The sequence below is a fragment of the Bombina bombina genome, chromosome 2 (assembly GCF_027579735.1).
Source record: "Bombina bombina isolate aBomBom1 chromosome 2, aBomBom1.pri, whole genome shotgun sequence".
In the NCBI taxonomy this organism is placed as follows: Eukaryota; Metazoa; Chordata; class Amphibia; order Anura; family Bombinatoridae; genus Bombina; species Bombina bombina.
Genome location: NC_069500.1, coordinates 583611097 through 583631530, shown reverse-complemented (window position 1 = coordinate 583631530; position 20434 = coordinate 583611097). Strand labels below are relative to the sequence as shown.

At 37.1% G+C, this 20434-nt stretch overlaps 1 protein-coding gene across 4 annotated transcripts in view; it reads left to right on the top strand.

Moving 5' to 3' along the window:
• The window catches only part of VPS13A (vacuolar protein sorting 13 homolog A), a 767672-nt gene that overhangs the window by 657620 nt on the left and 89618 nt on the right, over window positions 1-20434 (top strand). For all 4 annotated transcript variants that reach the window (XM_053702484.1, XM_053702483.1, XM_053702481.1 and 1 more), the window contains exons 66-67: window positions 11211-11256; window positions 11340-11463. In XM_053702484.1, coding sequence (XP_053558459.1) covers window positions 11211-11256; window positions 11340-11463 — 170 coding nt within the window. The remainder of the gene's footprint in view (window positions 1-11210; window positions 11257-11339; window positions 11464-20434) is intronic.

Below are 20434 nucleotides of genomic sequence, written 5' to 3'. Positions count from 1 at the left end.
GGAAAGACTTCTGTTCAATTGGGACGTGGAACGTGCTTTCAAGTTTTATCTGCAGGTGACTAAGGACTTCCATCAGTCTTCTTTTTTGTTTGTGATTTTCTCAGGAAAACGGGACAGAAAGCTATGACTACTTCTTTTTCTTTTTGGCTGGAGTGTATCTTATGTTTTGCATATGAGACTACTGGACAGCAACCTCCAGAGACAGTTGCGGCTCATCCCATGAGAGCTGTTGCTCCCTCATGGGCGTTCAAAGATGCAGCTTCGGAAGAACAGATTTGCGAGGCTGCAACTTGGTCCTCTCTTCATACTTTTTCGAAATTGTACAAGTTTGTCACTTTTGCCTTGGCTGAGGCTGTTTTTGGGAGAAAGGTTCTTCAAGCAGTGGTGCCTTCCGTTTAGGTTTCCTGTCTTGTCCCTCCCGTATCATCTGTGTACTCTAGCTTGGGTATTGAATCCCATTAGTAATTAAGATGATCCGTAGACTCATTGTGTCTTAAAAAAGAAAAGAAAATTTATGCTTACCTGATAAATTTATTTCTTTTTTGACACAATGAGTCGACGGCCTGCCCTGTTCTTTTAGACAGGTTGTGGGTTATTGTAAACTTCAGACACCTCTGCACCTTTGCTTTTCCTTTCTCTTCCTAACTTTGGTCGAATGACTGGAGTGGGAGGGAAGGGAGGAGCTATTTAACAGCTCTGCTGTGGTGCTCTTAGAAAATAAGATGATCCGTGGACTCATCGTGTCAAAAAAGAAATAAATTTATCAGGTAAGCATACATTTTCTTTTTTCTCCTAGCCATTTCTTCAGCTTAGAAGAGTTTTGGATATTTAAGCTCTATCTTACAAACCTCCTTTTCTGATTATTCATCAGGATAAAGCTGTACTTCCTAAGGTAGCATCTACAGACACCATCACACTAACAATTGTGGTTCCTTCTTTATGCCTGCCTCCAAAGAATTCTAAGGAGTAACTTCTACACAACTTTGATGTTGTGAGGGTTTTAAAGTTCAATGTGGAAGTAACAAAATCTAAGCCTTCCTTGTTCATACATTTCTCTAGACCTTGCATGGGTTGTAAAGCCTGTAGCATCTTGTCTTAAGGCCTTCATTTGTAAGGCATACTTGGTTGCTAGGAAGACCTACCTTGAGCACTAAAGCAGTTGCCACTTCTTGAGCCTTCCATAATAAAGCTTCCATGGACCAAATACCTAAGGCAGCTACTTGGTCTTCTTTACATACTTTTACAAAATTTCTATCACTTTCACCTAGATTTCGAGTTTTGTGTTACGGTGCGGTACGGCTTTTAATGCTGAAAAATGGCCATTACGCTGGAATTGCCAGGAACGCATATTACAAGTCGCGGGGGTATAGCTGTAATGCAAGCATTTTAGCCTGTAACACACGTCCATTCCCCACTCTAAAAAAGGCGTATGAGTGTGGGATTTCCATAGCTAAAATGCTTGCATTACAGCCTATACGGGCACGAGCCATTCCGCCATCTGAGAGCAGTATCTATGGATTTTGTGAAAACAAAAATGTTTCACAAAACTCATAACTAAACTGTTACAAAGTACACTAACACCCATAAACTACCTATTAACCCCTAAATTGCTGCCCTCCCGCATCACAAACACTATATGAAACCTGAGAACAAAAAGAAAGGAACCAATGGCACTACTGGAACATTAATGAGCACTGCTGCCCTATCAAAAGGATACTCAGGTATAATAACCTGAACTTGGGGGTTGGTGCTGTGTATTGGAGAAAGTACATTGACTAGGTTTGAGGGGAGAAATCACTCACCTCAACAAGAATACACATATAGCACTCCTGAGTGCTCTCACATAGATACTTTTGTGCGATATATTCATTCACAATAGACTACTGTCCATGGTATGGCTCAATATTAGCAAATGAGTCCAGATAGATAGAAATGAAAGAATGTACATTAAAATTTAACTTTTATTCTTGTTATGTTAAAAATGTATACACACATACACATGACACACAATTTTATTAAAACTACGGATAGGGGGAACAAGGCTCAGCGTGATAGCCAGATAAGAAATATAAGGAGGATAATGAGTAATACTGGTAGTATAGCAGGTTCAGTGTTTAAATCTCATTAGAGAAATTCTGTGTAAGTACTGCTATACACCCTGGTAAGCTGCCAATACTCCTGAATAAAATAGTGATAGATTCCAGTGCCTAAAGTGTGACTCAGGATTACTGCACACTAAATTGACGTAATAAATAATACTTAACTAATGAGTATTACAAGTTGTATGTAAATATAGTGAGTAAATCAATGAGGTTAATCTTCATAGTGCAGAAGGTTTTGTGTGCAATTTGGCTTATATATAGTGGGTAAGCTAAAGCCAATGCACTTTATATCACCACAATTTAACTGGAATAATGGTGTTATGGTGTATATATAGAAATATGCTCTGGCCCGCTAAATCAATATCTTTAGCCTAAATTGAATACTAAAGTTGATAATTCTCACGCCAGTGAGGAAACACACTCACTGTTAAATGCTGGATCTGCTTATAATAACTGTCATAAGTGTGCAACAGAATCTAAAGATGTTGCCACTTGTGATCAAAACCGGCTATATGTTAACTCCTGCAGCTGATATGCTGCCTCTTATAAAGACCTTAATATTGCTACAATATTAGCAAATAGCATGCTGAGTAATATTACTTAAAAGGTTACCAATATATTGAGTTCTATTAACTCCTGCAGCCAATGTGCTGCTTCTTGTAAAGACCTTTATATTTATACAATATTAGCAATCAACAGGCTGAGTAGTATTACTTTAGAGGTTATCAGTATGTCAAGTTCTGAGAGTTATGGTTCATAATATAGACCGGGTTGATTTGTGACATCTTTAGTTAGCGTAAAATTGAGCGTGCTGCACGCTACAAAATTAGGTCATACACACACTCTTAGTTTTATTACAGTAACTTGAGTTGTACATGGAGGTGGGTAGATTGTAGGATTACCACTCGTAATGTTGATCTAGTGGTTACAGTGTTAATTCTGTAAGAGCTTTTAGTATAGATTTGGTATTCTGTTTGATATTAGCATATATATGTTTATACTTATATTTATACTTCGCTTGTATACCTTGATTATAACCACAGATAGAGTGGCTATAACTAGCTCTAAAGTGCGTAAGTTAGGTATTACGTTAAATCTGTTGGATCAAACGTATTGCTAGAATACTACAGAGTGGAATTTAAATGTCAGCACTAATCACCACTCCACTCGTGAACTGAGTTAGCTCACCGTATTAGCAGTTAATATGCTGCATAGTACCACATCAAGGTTAACACTATAAGGAATACTGAGAGTCACAACTTGGTGTGAACCGAATTTGTTTGTAATAACCAAGTTCAGCGTATAATTGAACATGCTGCACGCTGCAAAACCTGAGTCACACACACATTAACTATTGATTGAGGAAATAGTAATTTGTTGAAAAGCAAACATACGGAGCATTGACAGCTGGGACACGCTGATCGTTCCCCACTAATCGCTACATAAAATACAGGAGCTCACTGGGCCCCTCACCAATTCCCTAACATGTTTCGCCGCTTGTCGGCTTTTTCCCCCTATCCGTAGTTTTAATAAAATTGTGTGTCATGTGTATGTGTGTATACATTTTTAACATAACAAGAATAAAAGTTAAATTTTAATGTACATTCTTTCATTTCTATCTATCTGGACTCATTTGCTAATATTGAGCCATACCATGGACAGTAGTCTATTGTGAATGAATATATCGCACAAAAGTATCTATGTGAGAGCACTCAGGAGTGCTATATGTGTATTCTTGTTGAGGTGAGTCATTTCTCCCCTCAAACCTAGTCACTATATGAAACCTATTAACCCCTAATCTGCCGCCCACCCACTTCGCGAATATTAAATAAACCTAGTAACCCCTAATCTGCCGCCCACCCACATCACCATTTAAATATATTAACCCCTAAACCGCCGCTCCCCGACATCGCCGCCACTATAATAAAGTTATTAACCCCTAAACCTCCGGCCTCCCACATCACAAAACACTAAATTAAACTATTACCCCTAAACCTAACACCCCCCCTAACTTTAAATTCAAATTACAATTTAACTATCTTTAGATAAATAAAAACTTACCTGTGAAATAAAAAAAGATAAAAATAACATTAAACTATAAATTAACCTAACATTACTATTCTAATAAAATAAAAATACTACCAATTAAAAAAATCTAAATTACAAATTTAAAAAAACCTAACATTACGAAAACATTTGAATTATTTAAAATTATGAAAAATAAGAAACACTAAGATTTAAAAAAATAATAAACTAAATTATCAAAAATAAAAACAATTACACCTAATCTAATAGCCCTATAAAAATAAAAAGCCCCCCCCCCCAAATAAAAACACCCTCTAGCCTACAATAAACTACCAATAGCCCTTAAAAGGGCCTTTTGTAGGGCATTGCCCTAAGTTAAACAGCTCTTTTACCTGTAAAAAAAAAAAAAAATACAAAGTCTCCCCAACAGTAAAACCCACCACCCAACCAACCCCCCAACATAAAAAACGGAACTAAGGGATAATTAGGGGTTAATAGCTTTTATTAGTGGCGGCAAAGTCGGGGAGCGGCAGAATAGGTGTTAATAACTTTTATTAGTGGCGGCGATGTCGGGGGTGACGGATTAAGGGTGTTTAGACTTGGGGTTTATTTTAGGGTGTTAGGTTTAAACTTAATTTTCTTTTCCCCATAGACATCAATGGGGTTGCGTTACGGCAATCTCTATTCCGCACTTCAGGTGTTAGTTGTTTTTTTTTCTAACACTCTCTCCCCATTAATGTCTATGAGCTCAGTGCTCTCCATTTTTTACTGAGCTCAGTGCTCCCCATTTATTTTTTTTGTCTTTAGGAATTCTTTTGTATTGAAGGTGGTCAGTTCTAAGAATGGCAAGTGAATTCCTCTATACATACTTGATCTAACTAGAACCTTGGTTTATTTACCTGAGCATTATTATTGAGATCAAGAAGCATAAAAAATATTTTTTTCCTCTATTCTTGTATTTAAAAGGGGAAGAATGTCTCAAGGGTTCATTGGCTAATTTGATTTGTCCCTCTTTATGGTGTTATGAGTTCTCCACAACTTTTAGGGTAAAGGCTTATGCTGTGCGAACTCTGTTCCTATGCTTCATGCGACATGTTATAACCACTATGCACAAAATATTTTATCACTATATCTATACTATAATCGCGTTTGTAACGCGTCCATCGGTGTCTCCAGTTGGAATGTCGGCGTGCGCGAGGCAGCCAAAAGAATGTTGCCTGCATGTGCAGCCAAAAGAATCCACCTGGATGCAGCGTAGGCAAACGAAGCAGCATTTAGAAAGAAAAAAAAACTAACCGCCCGCACAAAGTATTAAAAAAAAAAAAATAAGCACCCACACAAAGTATTAACAAAAAAAATAAACGCCTGCACAAACTATTAAGAAAAAAAATCCTAACCGCCCGCAGAAAGTATTAAGAAAAAACAATCATAACCCAAGTATTAACAAAAAAAACGAAACCGCCAAACCCCCACAACACCAACTAAATAAATTACAATTTTAACCCCAAAACCGCCAAAACCTCCAGCGCTAACTACCTAAACCGCCAACCCCCACATCGCAATAAACCTAATTAACCCCTAAACCGCCAACCCACCCACATTGCAATAAATCTAATTAACCTATTAACCCATAAACCGCCAAAACCCCACATCGCAATAAACCTAATTAACCTATTAACTCCTAAACCGCCAACCCCCCACAACGCAAATAGCTAACACCTAGATTACGAGTTTTGAGCGCTATAGGGAAAGTAACGAATGCAACAAAAGTGACGTTATTTAATTCCCTATAGCGCTGCCATTACAAGTTTTGAAAAACACGGCTTGCGCGTGCGATATGAAGATTTTAAGCTCCATACCGCACCCAAAACAAGCGCTGTGTTTTACGTGCTCGTGCGCACTTTCCCCATAGACATCAATGGGAAAAAAAAAAGTCTAACTCCTTCGATTGCGGAAACAAAAGCTCCGTAACGCAGCCCCATTGATGTCTATGGGGAAAATAAAAATACTGTTTAAACCTAACAAACCCCGAGTCTAAACACCCCTGATCTGCTGCCCCTGAAATCGCCGATGCCTGCCTACAGTTATTAACCCCCTAATCTGCCGCTCCCGATATCGCCGCCACCTAAATAAAATGATTAACCCCTAATCTGCCGCTCCCGATATCACCGCCACTATACTAAAGTTATTAACCCCTATTCCGCCGCACCCCAACATCGCCGCAACTATATTAGTTATTGACCCCTATTCCGCAGCTCCCGATATCGCCGCCACCTAAATAAAGCTATTAAACCCTAAACCTCTTGCCTCCCATATCACTACCACTAAATAAACCTATTAACCCCTAAACTGTCAGCCCCCCACATCACAACAACCTGAATTAAACTATATTAAACCCTAACTTAACCCTAACACCCCCTAACTTTAACATAATTAAAATAGATCTAAATTAAACTTACAATAATTAACTAAATAATACCTAGTTAAAACTAAATAATTACCTATGAAAAAAAAACAAAGCTAGCTACCAATATAACTAGTTATTTTAACTAAGCAGACTAGTTAGTAAATAGTTATTAACGATTTATTAACTACCTAGTTAAAATAAATACAAACTTACTAGTGAAATAAAACCTAAGCTGCCTTACACTAAAACCTAAAATTACAAAAAAACGAAATTATACAAAAATAAATAAAGAGTATTCCTATTCTAATACCCTTTAAAAAAAAAAAAAAAAAAACACCCCACCCCAAAATAAAAAACCTAATCTAGAATAAACTACCAGGGGCCCTTTAAAGGGCCTTTTGGGGGGCCCTTAAAAGGGCCTTTTGTAGGGCATTGCCCTAAGTTAAACAGCTATTTTTCTACAACAAAAAAAACACCCCCTAAAAAAATACATTACACAAAATAAAAAACAAATTATCAAAAATAAAAAAAATATTCATATTCCAATACCCATTTAAAAAAAACACCCCCAAAATAAAAAAAAAATATCTAGAATAAACTACCAATGGCCCTTAAAAGGGCCTTTTGTAGGGAATTGCCCTAAAGATAGCAGCTCTTTTAGTGAAAATAAATTACAAAGACCCACTAACATTATAAACCCCCAGCCCCCCAAACCCACAAAATAAAAAAAAAAACTATGTAAAAAAACCTAAGCTACCCATTGCCCTGAAAAGGGCATTTGTATGGGCATTGCCCATAAAAGGGCATTTAGCTCTTTTACTGCCCAGACCCTAAACTAAAAAAAAACCCACCCAAAAAACCCTTTAAAAAGCCTAACACTAATCTTCATCCCGGCGTTGAAGTCTTGATCCAAGCGGTGAGAAGTCTTCATCCAGGCGGCCTCTTCAATCTTCATCCAGACGGCACCATCTATCTTGATCCCGGCAGCGCGGAGCGGGTCCACCCTGAAGACATCCGGCGCAAAGCATCCTCTTCATACGGTCGCCGCCGTATACTAAATCTTCAATGCACGGTACGCAATTAAAAAAAGCGTCTCTTGCATTCCTATTGGCTGAAAAATTTGAATCAGTCAATAGAATGAGAGCTGCTAAAATTCTATTGGCTTAGCCTGTTCAAATCAGCCAATAAGATTTAAGCAGCTCTCATTCTATTGGATGATTCATCATCCAATAGAATGAGAGCTGATTCAATTCTATTGGCTATTCAAATCAGCGCCGCTAAGATCAAGATAGAAGATGCCGCCTGGATGAAGATTGAAGAGGCCGCCTGGATGAAGACTTCTCGCCACTTGTATGAGAACTTCAAGGATGGGATGAAGATCGTTCAAGCGGGACTTCAAAAACTATAAATGGATCGTCAGGGGGTTAGTGTTAGGCTTTTTTAAGGCTTTTTTGGGTGGGTTTTGTTTTTAGTTAAGGGTCTGGGCAGTAAAAGAGCTAAATGCCCTTTTAAGGGCAATGCCCATACAAATGCCCTTTTCAGGGCAATGGGTAGCTTAGGTTTTTTTAGATTTAGGTTTTTTATTTTGGGGGGTTGGTCGGGTGGTGGGTTTTACTGTTGGGGGGGTCTTTGTATTTTATTTTTACAGGTAAAAAAGCTGATATCTTTGGGGCAATGCCCCACAAAAGGCCATTTTAAGACCCATTGGTATTTTATTGTAGGCTAGGATTTTTTTTTATTTTGGGTGGGCTTTTTTTGGATATTTTCCGTAATTTAGTGTTAATTTTTTGTATTTTATTTTATTTTTGTAATTAGATAGTTTGTAATTTTTAAAGTAGTGTAAGGATTTTTTTAATGTTTAGTTTTTAATTGGTAGTTAGTTTAATATTAGTTTAATAATTATATTAGTTTAATTGTTAGTTTAAACTTAGTTGTTTTAACTTAATTTAAGATAGGGAAATTGTAATTTTAATATAAAATTAAGGGGGCGTTAGGTTTAGGGGTTACTAGTTTTATTTAGTATATTTCCTTGTGGGGGGCTTTCGGTTTAGGGGTTAATAGGTTTATTATAGTGGCTTGCGGTTTAGGGGTTAATAACTTTTAGTATAGCGGGGGCGATGTGGGCGGACGGCAGATTAGGGGTTAATATTTAAATAGTGTTTGTGATGCGGGGAGGCGGCAGTTTAGGGGTTAACTTTATTATAGTGATGACGGGGAGAGGCGAAATAGGGGTTATTAAATATTTTTTAGTTGCGGCGATGTCGGGAGCGGCAGATTAGGGGTTAATAAATTTATTATAGTGTTTGCGATGCGGGAGGGCCTCGGTTTAGGGGTTAATAGGTAGGTAATGGGATATTTAGTGTACTTTTTAACACTTTAGTTATGAGTTTTATGTTACAGATTTGTAGAGTAACACTCATAACTACTGACTTTAGAGGGCGTTACAGATCTTGTCATTTTAGGCTGCAACGTCAGCTTTTTAGCCTGAACGCAAAACTTGAAATACCAGTGCTATGGGAATCCCATTAAAAAAACGTCATTTTTAAGAGTGCGGTACTGACGTTGCGTTGCAGGCTAAAAGGCTTGCGGTACACCTATTCCGACAAGACTTGTAATGGCTGCAATAGGGAAAATGATGCGTTATGGGCCACAACGCTGCTATTTGACTCATAACGCCAAACTCGTAATCTAGCTGTAATTTAATTACTAAGCCCCCGAACCTAACACCCCCTAAATTAACCCCAATTACATAAACTAAGTTAAAATTAAAATAAAAAATCTTAACATTAATTTAAAAATAAAATCTAACATTAAATTACAAAAAATTAATCTAAAATTACAGAAAATAAAAATTCTAAAATTACAGAAAAAAATAAACAGAATTATCAAAAATAAAAAAGTTAAATCGATTCCATTTTAAAATAAAAAAGCCCCCCAAAATAAAAACACCTGCTAATCTAAACTACCAATAGCCCTTAAAATGGCCTAAACTACCCATTGTCCCTAAAGGGGCATTTGTATGGGCATTGCCCTTAAAAGGGCATTCGGCTCTTTTACTGCCCTTTAAAGGGCATGCAGCTCTTTTAGAAGCCCATAAAATCCCTATTCTTAAAAGTAAAAAAAAAAAAAAAGCCTAAGTCTAGCCCCCAAATAGGTACTCACCGTTCCTGAAGACCGGCGGAGGTCTTCTTCCAGGCAGCTCCATCATCTTCTATCTTCATCTGGAGCGAAGGCGGCACGGAGCTGGCTTCCCAGATGCACGGAACCTTAGTGGTGGTGATCCAAAGCGGCGTGGAGGCTCCTCTTCATGCGATTGTCCGCCACACACTGAAGATTAAATGCAAGGTACCCCATATTTATTGGGGTACCTTGCATTCCTATTGGTTGAAATTTTGAAATCAGCCAATAGGATAAGAGCTACTGAAATATTATTGACTGATTTGAACAGCCAATATGTTTTTAGTAGCTCTAAACCTATTGGCTGATTTAAAAATTTCAGCCATTAGGAATTCAAGCTACCGCTAATTGAATGCGGTACCTTGCATTAAATGTTCAGTGTACGATGGAGATCGGATGAAGAGAAGCCTCCATGCCGCTTTGGACCGCCGCGGCTGAAGACTGCCGCTCGAGATCAGCACATCGGTGAAGACCGCTCCGCGCCGCCTTTGCTCCGGATGAAGATAGAAGATGATGGAGCCGCCTGGAAGAAGACCTTCACCGCCGGACTTCAGGAACGGTGAGTATCTATTTGGGGCTTACTCTTAAGCTTTTTATTTTTGGGGTGGCTTTTTTTTTTTATTAGGGTTTTTGGGACATGAAACACATTTTTTTTCTTTCATGATTCAGATATAGAATACAATTTTAAACAACTTTCTAATTTACTTCTATTATCTAATTTGTTTCATTCTCTTGGTATCATTTATTGAAGGAACAGCAATGCACTAATGGTTTCTGACTGAACTCATGGGTGAGCCAATCACAATCGATATATATATGCAGCCACCAATCAGCAGCTAGAACCTAGGTTCTCTGCTGCCCCTGAGCGTGCCTAGATAAACTTTTCAGCAAAGGATAACAAGATAAGGAAGCAAATTAAATAATAGAAGTAAATTGGAAAGTTGTTTAAAATTGTATTCTCTATCTAAATCATGAAAGATTTTTTTGGGGTTTCATGTCCCTTTAAGGGCCATACTAATGCCCCTTTAGGGGCAATGGGTAGCTTAGGCTTTTTTAGACTTAGTTTTTTTTATTTTGGGGGGGTTTTACTGTTAAGCGGTACTTTGTAATTTTTACATGTAAAAGAGCTGATGGCAATGCCCTACAAAAGGCCCTTTTAAGGGCTATTGGTAGTATATTGATAGATTAGGGGGTGTTTTTATTTTGGGGGGATTTTTATTTTATTGGGGTATTAGTTTTGGTTTATTTTGGATAGCTTTGTTTATTTTTTTCTGTAATTTACATTTTTTATTTTTTGTAATATTAGCTTTGTGGTTTGTAGATTTTTAAACATAGACTACCCTCTGTGCAGGCTTATCACCTAGTATTTAGTATAAATGTGTTTGTAAACTGAATCAGTTACCTTGTATCATCTCTATAAAACACACAGCATAATTAGCATTTTATGGGTATTGACAACAGTTAATTTTCTTAATTATTTTTTTCCCTTTTTTCCTTAGGGATTTGTGAGTGGTATAACAGGAATCGTTACAAAGCCAATTAAAGGTACAGTAAATATACATTTAATAGAAAATGGTATTTCTTATGCTTTGTGCAAATCATCTTACAAACCATTCACTTCTTTGTAGGCGCTCAGAAAGAAGGTGCATCTGGATTCTTTAAGGGTATTGGCAAAGGTTTAGTGGGAGCTGTAACACGGCCAACTGGAGGAATTATAGACATGGCCAGCAGCACGTTTCAAGGCATTAAAAGGTAGATCACGTTGATTTCTGTTTTTTTGTGACGTGATTAAAGTAACTGCTTGAACATATCTGATATTACAAGTTAAATGTAAAATGCTTAAAGGGATATGTATATACATAGATATACTTTTTACAGACGTGGCCGAAAGTATTGGTTCCCTTGCTTTTTAAGAGAGAAACACAAAAAAGCCTGACTGGAGTTTGCCAAATGCACGTTGACAAGCCACAGTCCTTCAGGGGGAAAGTCCTTTGGACAGATGAAACAAAGTAGAGCTTTTTGGCAAATCACAACTCCATGTTTACAGAAGGATAAAAAGAAGCTTTCAAAGGAAAGAACACCATCCCTACCGTGAAACATCAAGGAGGTTCAGTGATTGTTTTGGGATTGTTTTGCTGCCTCTGGCACTGGGTGCTTACAATATGTGCAGGACACAATGAAATCAGAAGACTATCAAAGCATTCTGAAGCAAAACATAAAAAACACAAAACCTATCTTCTATATATTTGTATATATTTTGTTTATCCACTAGGAGTCGCTATTGTACTATACTCCACAGCACACTGTGTTATTCCATTGTTCCATTAGTTAGAATCGGTTGTGTTTATTTGAGTGGATCACATGATTGTTGATGTGAATCACCAGAATCATGTGACTGCTTTCACTAGATGATGTCACACTCCGGATATACTGGAGATTAAGGTAATGGCATTTTTTTATAATTTGGCTGTATGAGGTATGAACATTTACTATACTTACAATTTAGCGCTATTATGATCATTTGGGGACACGGATCATAGTTTAAGGCAATTACGGTTTTTGGGAGGTGTACATTACAATTCGATTGTCATTTATTCTCTCACACACAGCGCGAAAGTGGGGTCATGTTAAAATAAATATCTGCATTATATTGGAGTCAGACATTAATAATATATGATACATTTGTTATAATGATGAACACTGTGTGTATGTTACCATGGTGATATGTTAAGTACACACAGGTGTAGTTAATTTTGATTTTATTGGTTTGTGTATATATCTTTGCAACTGGTCATTGTTTATTAGCTACTTGAGGAAGCAAGGTTTACTTGTGAAACGCGTCCAGCATTTATATGGTTTTAACAAAGTTTTTAAATAAATTTTAAATCCAAGTCAAGCTTGATCTATTCATCCAGCCTGCTACTAATCCTGTATGGTGAATTGTGTCTGCTGTGGGATTTGGTGTTAGTTTGGCTGCTGACTGTGACCAGTTGTGAGCTAGCTGGGGAGCTCTTAAGGGCCCAGACTGCATTATTTTGCACTTTGTGATTAGTGCTGCTACTTTGTGAGTATTCTGCACATAAGTTTTTTTTTTTATCTGTGGGATCATTACCCTGAGTTACTACGCCATTGGAGTGTCTTCTTTTCTTCTTTTTTGTTCCTAACATCTGGAGCAAAACATACTGCCCAGTGTCCGAAAGCTGTGTCTTAGTCACGGGTCATGGGCCCTCCAGCAGGATAATGCCCCAAAACATACCTCAAAAAGCCCCCAAGAATAGATGAGAAGAAAACATTGGGCAGTTCTTAAGTGGCTTTTTATGAGTCCAGATCTGTATCCCATTAAATATCCTTGGAATGAGCTGTTTGCTCAAAAACAGTGGGCCAAAATCCCAATGAAAAAAGTGTAGAAATCGTATTCTGAGCTACAGAAAGCGCTTTATTGCAGTTATTGTCTGCAAAGGCTGTGTGACAAATTACAAAAGTAATATGTGAAGTCATAAATCAAAAGTAAAGTTTATGTTCTATTACATTTGAAAGAAAGAATGGTGGATACCAAATACTTTTTTTTCAATTTCTTTTTATCAAGAATCCAAATATATTACATAGTTTCAAAGAGATGTCAAGTTATACAAACATTGTTGTTTACAGGAAGAAAAACTATTCACCATGGATTATTGATTTTACAATTGTGAGGTATACAAATACAATAAACATTAACAATAACAGTTGTGTCTCAGTCATTTCTTTGAAACATTTAAGATAAACCGTTCATGTGTCTATTCTATGATAATTAATATAGGTAATATTTTTAAATATCTGTTACGCGTTGGTTCTTTTCTTTCTACAAACCATCTTCCTTTTATTTAAACCTTGTAGGTGTTGGGATACCAAAGGGGGTGTAGGTATAAAAGATGTGTATTAATTTATTTAAGGGGGTTGTTGGGTAAAAAAATTAAGTATTGATCCCAGGTGTTCTGTAACTCAGTGAATGGGTGCCTATTTCCTGTTTTATAGGAGCTTTATTCTTCCAACTCTATTAGGTTAGTTACTTTGCTTCGCCACATCTCATGGTTGGGAACTTCAGCTGATTTCCAGTTCTTAGCTATAAGGACCTTTGCACTATTTATCGTTATTTTTAAAAGAGGCCTAAAATGTCTTTGGGGGAGTCTAATAGATTTGTTAAGCAGCCATACCAAAGGGTCAAGAGGGAGGAGTATCTGAAAAAATTCTTCCATTTCTTTAATTATATCCCTCCACAATAGGGTAATCTGGAAGCACCACCATCACATGTGTCTCATGTTGCTGCCCACATGACCACATCTCCAGCAGCGGTTATTCGTTTTAGGGAACAGTCTATGGAGTCTTTTAGGGGCCAGGTACCAACAGTGCAGGATTTTGTAGTTTATTTCTAGTATAGAGGAAGATGAGGAGGACTATTTTGTGTTGCAAACAATATTTGTGGCTGTTTGAGGAGTTATTATTGTTCCTAGCTCCGTCTCCCAAGTTTCAACAGAGTGTGGTAGATTGCCTGGGGGGGGCTGAGTGTATAGTTTGTATATGAGAGATAGACTGTATTTAAGAGGTGGGTTGGATACCAAAAGATTCTCTAGGTTAGTTAACGGGTAAGTCAAATGGCGCGATTGTCTGTGTGTAGTTGCATAATGGTGTACTCTCCTGTAGGAAAACCAGTTGTGTGCCCAGGAGAAACCTCTTTCTATTATCTGTTCTTGTGTGCAAATTGATTCATTATTTGTTATTTGGTGAATGGCTATGTCCGACATTGGGGGTTCTGTATATATGTTCATCCCTGTGCCTATTTAAGAGAATTCATTGTTCTGAAGTAAAGTAGTGAAGTAAGTGGTCCTTTAGCCTCGTGATTGGAAACAAAACCGACCTGGTCTTGGTGAATGATATATGGTTGAACTAAGTTAATTCTATTTGGCAGAATTTTTGCGTAAATTTTTACATTTGAATTCAACAACACAATTGGGCGAGAATTTGTAAGTTGGGTTTTGGGCTTGTGGATACCAAATACTTTTTGTCCATTTTTACTTAGTCCAGAGAAAATTGTGTTTTTTTCCTAAAAAAGGTGAAAGGTACCAATACTTTCGGCCACGTCTGTGTGTGTGTGTGTATGTATGTGTATACACAAACACACTCTATATGGCCAAAATAATGTGGACACCCCTACTAAGTATTCAGTTCCTTTGTTTCAGCCACACCCCTTGCTAACAGGTGCATAAAATCCAGCACATAGCCATGAAATTTCCATAAACAAACACTGGCAGTACAATGGGTTGTACTGAAGATCTTAAACCATAAATCTTGACATGTTAAACACAAAAACTTTTAACATTCAAGGCTGTTATAATAGTAAAGTTTATAATTCATATGGTATTTATGGCTTGGAATTTCTGTGAATTCTGTCAATGAAAAATATTAGAGTTAGTGGAATTAGCGCCATACAAAGGCATTAGAAACCTATACAATAATCTGGTTTCCTTCTAAAAACAACTGCCTGCAAAAAGTTAAGTGAGCTATTTCATAAGTTTTCTAGTGGCTTGGTAAAGGCCCCTTTATTATTAGTTTGTGCGGCCCTCAGGAAAAACCAAAGCGAAGAATAAGTGCCATAGTTTTGTGGCCAAGGAAAAAGCAGAACTAAGAATGTGTGCAACAACTCAAAAGAACCCTCTGGATTGGAGAACAGCTGATATAGGTAGCTCTGTGACTTTACCTAAATCTGTCCCTCTGCCACTTGACATTTTTAGGAAATATATGGTTTCTGTGTTTAATACGTACAATCACAAAGAAGGCAGGATCCAGCTTTTGTATATAATAAAATCCAAATTTTATTCAGTATAATTTAAAACGCCAAACAGGCTATAGAAACAGCACAAACAAAGTAGGTGTGTGAGCGTGACACCAGGGCTTACATGTTTCGGCCAGCAGCCGTAATCATAGCCATAGGTGCCATGCAGGTGAGTTCATACTTAAAAAGGTAGTAGTAAATTGTGATTGGACAAAATACAAATTAAAAAAACGCCCACACTTCGCAGGTAGAAAAGGGAGTTAACCCTTACGTCCCTAAATATGGAACAACACGTATAGATACATAGACAGGTTAATATGTGTACAGAGTTATGGTATAGAATTCAAGACATCATTAGTGCATGATATACATGTTGGAGAGAATAGATAAAAATAAAGATAAAAATAAAAGTTCTGGCCATACAAACCAACAGAATGCTATATAGATGTACAAGACTAAACACTATACAAAATAGAATGCTACACTAGATGTACTATACTTCAAATTATGGTGAAAAAATGTATAGAATATAAAATATTTAACTTATAATACTTGACACTTCTAATACACAATATTGTATAGTAAAGTTTAGCCCCTGTCTACCTAATCTTAGTATAGTGATAGAATGTGTACTATGTAGACAATGCACCTAAATTTATATAGTGGTGCAGCGGCTAGTTGTAATACTAAATAGACATTATGAATAATGTATAACAGGATAAGAGGGAAGGGGGAGAAGAAAGAGAAGGATGAAAAAAAAGGATGAAAAGAGAACGCATAATGTATAATTCAATAGTAATGAAAGTATGAAGGAACATATACTAGAATAGTAAAAAGAGGTATATAAACCCATAATATAGTAATATCAATAATTGCACAGAATGGTAGTTGGATGTAGTGTATAGTGTGTTATACTCTGTAGTATATGAGGCATGGTGTACATAACGGCAGGGCTTACCGATGTGACTATTCCCAAAAGTTGATCAGATCATATCTGGAGTTTAATCCTAATGGAAGTCTAGTTTTTAACGTATAGATCCAATATACTTCTCTTTTAGCAAGTATATTCTCTAAGTTGCCACCCCTTTTTGGGACTTTGGCTTGTTCTATTGCCAGCCATTTAAAAGAATTTAAGCTGCATCTATGTTTAGTGGCAAAATGTTGAACTAGAGGTGTGCTTGACGTACCTTTAGTGATTGTTGAAAAGTGTTCCCTGATGCGTGAATTGATGTCCCTTGAGGTTAACCCCACATACTGGATGTTACATAAGGTGCATATAATAATATATATGACATCCGTACTTTGGCAGTTGAGACAAGTTTTAATAGGATATGTCTGACCAGTTGTTGTAGAAGTAAATTCTTTTGTAACCCAAGCAAAGTCACAGGGTTTACACTTTTTATGGCCACATTTAAACATACCTAAATGTTGTAACCATGAGCTAGTGAGTTGTGATGTCTGTTTGAGTTCTGTTGGCGACAGGATGGATGCTAGTGTAGGGCTTTTTCTGTATGAGCACCTAACCCCTTGTTTTACGGTGTCAATCAGCTTATCATCAGCTGCCAGCAGAGGAAAATGTTTCTTAACTATATTACAAATCTGTGGGTATTGTGTACTATATGTTGTCACAAAGTGTACACCTTGAAAATCACTATGTATTTGTTTGGGTTTGTCTTTCAAAAGTTGGTCTCTATCTAACTTGTCCACAGCTGATCTCGCTTGTTTGATATGTCTGCGTGTATATTTTCTTTCTTTAAGCCTCTTCTCAAGGCAATCAGCCTCCCGCACATAATCTACAGTATTGCTGCAGTTCCTCTTTAGCCTAGAAAATTGGCCCTTTGCAACAGCATATGATGTGTTTTTGGGGTGACAGCTGGAAGCGTGCAGGAGGGTATTGCCAGAGATGGGCTTGCGATATACTTTAGAGGTAATGTGTCCGCTACTTTCTCCTGTAAGGCATAGATCTAAGTAACTGATAGACTTTGTGTCTGTGACATAAGTAAAATTTAAGTTTAGATCATTATTGTTAATCATTTCCATGAAAGATAATATATCTACAGGTGACCCTGACCAAATGAAAAGAAGGTCATCTATGTAGCGTTTAAAAAAACAAATATGTGATCTGTATGGGTTACTATGGTCAAAGATGTTGTCTAGCTCCCATTTGCCAAGAAATAGATTTGCATAGGAGGGGGCGTATTTCGCCCCCATGGCCGTTCCACATCTCTGAACATAGTATCGCCCTTCAAAGGTGAAAAAATTGTGAGTCAAAAGAAATTCCAGGATTCTCAAAACATAGTCTTGAAAGGCAGGTGTGTATTCTGTATGTGTGATCAAAAAGTATCTAACTGCCTCAATGCCTTTATTATGTGGAATTCTGGAATATAATGAGACTACATCCACTGAAAGCCAGTGATAATTTGTTTGCCAATTTGTATCCCTTAGCAAATTGAGTACATGCTTTGAGTCCCTGGTATATGAGGGTAGTTGGTTAACCAGAGGTTGTAAAATAGCATCAAGCCACTGGGACAATCTTTCAAATAAGGAATCAATACCACTAACTATTGGTCGGCCCTTTACATCAATTAATGATTTATGGACCTTAGGGAACATATGGAAGACTGGGATCCTAGGATCCCAGTCTTCCATATGTTCCCTAAGGTCCATAAATCATTAATTGATGTAAAGGGCCGACCAATAGTTAGTGGTATTGATTCCTTATTTGAAAGATTGTCCCAGTGGCTTGATGCTATTTTACAACCTCTGGTTAACCAACTACCCTCATATACCAGGGACTCAAAGCATGTACTCAATTTGCTAAGGGATACAAATTGGCAAACAAATTATCACTGGCTTTCAGTGGATGTAGTCTCATTATATTCCAGAATTCCACATAATAAAGGCATTGAGGCAGTTAGATACTTTTTGATCACACATACAGAATACACACCTGCCTTTCAAGACTATGTTTTGAGAATCCTGGAATTTCTTTTGACTCACAATTTTTTCACCTTTGAAGGGCGATACTATGTTCAGAGATGTGGAACGGCCATGGGGGCGAAATACGCCCCCTCCTATGCAAATCTATTTCTTGGCAAATGGGAGCTAGACAACATCTTTGACCATAGTAACCCATACAGATCACATATTTGTTTTTTTAAACGCTACATAGATGACCTTCTTTTCATTTGGTCAGGGTCACCTGTAGATATATTATCTTTCATGGAAATGATTAACAATAATGATCTAAACTTAAATTTTACTTATGTCACAGACACAAAGTCTATCAGTTACTTAGATCTATGCCTTACAGGAGAAAGTAGCGGACACATTACCTCTAAAGTATATCGCAAGCCCATCTCTGGCAATACCCTCCTGCACGCTTCCAGCTGTCACCCCAAAAACACATCATATGCTGTTGCAAAGGGCCAATTTTCTAGGCTAAAGAGGAACTGCAGCAATACTGTAGATTATGTGCGGGAGGCTGATTGCCTTGAGAAGAGGCTTAAAGAAAGAAAATATACACGCAGACATATCAAACAAGCGAGATCAGCTGTGGACAAGTTAGATAGAGACCAACTTTTGAAAGACAAACCCAAACAAATACATAGTGATTTTCAAGGTGTACACTTTGTGACAACATATAGTACACAATACCCACAGATTTGTAATATAGTTAAGAAACATTTTCCTCTGCTGGCAGCTGATGATAAGCTGATTGACACCGTAAAACAAGGGGTTAGGTGCTCATACAGAAAAAGCCCTACACTAGCATCCATCCTGTCGCCAACAGAACTCAAACAGACATCACAACTCACTAGCTCATGGTTACAACATTTAGGTATGTTTAAATGTGGCCATAAAAAGTGTAAACCCTGTGACTTTGCTTGGGTTACAAAAGAATTTACTTCTACAACAACTGGTCAGACATATCCTATTAAAACTTGTCTCAACTGCCAAAGTACGGATGTCATATATATTATTATATGCACCTTATGTAACATCCAGTATGTGGGGTTAACCTCAAGGGACATCAATTCACGCATCAGGGAACACTTTTCAACAATCACTAAAGGTACGTCAAGCACACCTCTAGTTCAACATTTTGCCACTAAACATAGATGCAGCTTAAATTCTTTTAAATGGCTGGCAATAGAACAAGCCAAAGTCCCAAAAAGGGGTGGCAACTTAGAGAATATACTTGCTAAAAGAGAAGTATATTGGATCTATACGTTAAAAACTAGACTTCCATTAGGATTAAACTCCAGATATGATCTGATCAACTTTTGGGAATAGTCACATCGGTAAGCCCTGCCGTTATGTACACCATGCCTCATATACTACAGAGTATAACACACTATACACTACATCCAACTACCATTCTGTGCAATTATTGATATTACTATATTATGGGTTTATATACCTCTTTTTACTATTCTAGTATATGTTCCTTCATACTTTCATTACTATTGAATTATACATTATGCGTTCTCTTTTCATCCTTTTTTTTCATCCTTCTCTTTCTTCTCCCCCTTCCCTCTTATCCTGTTATACATTATTCATAATGTCTATTTAGTATTACAACTAGCCGCTGCACCACTATATAAATTTAGGTGCATTGTCTACATAGTACACATTCTATCACTATACTAAGATTAGGTAGACAGGGGCTAAACTTTACTATACAATATTGTGTATTAGAAGTGTCAAGTATTATAAGTTAAATATTTTATATTCTATACATTTTTTCACCATAATTTGAAGTATAGTACATCTAGTGTAGCATTCTATTTTGTATAGTGTTTAGTCTTGTACATCTATATAGCATTCTGTTGGTTTGTATGGCCAGAACTTTTATTTTTATTTTTATCTTTATTTTTATCTATTCTCTCCAACATGTATATCATGCACTAA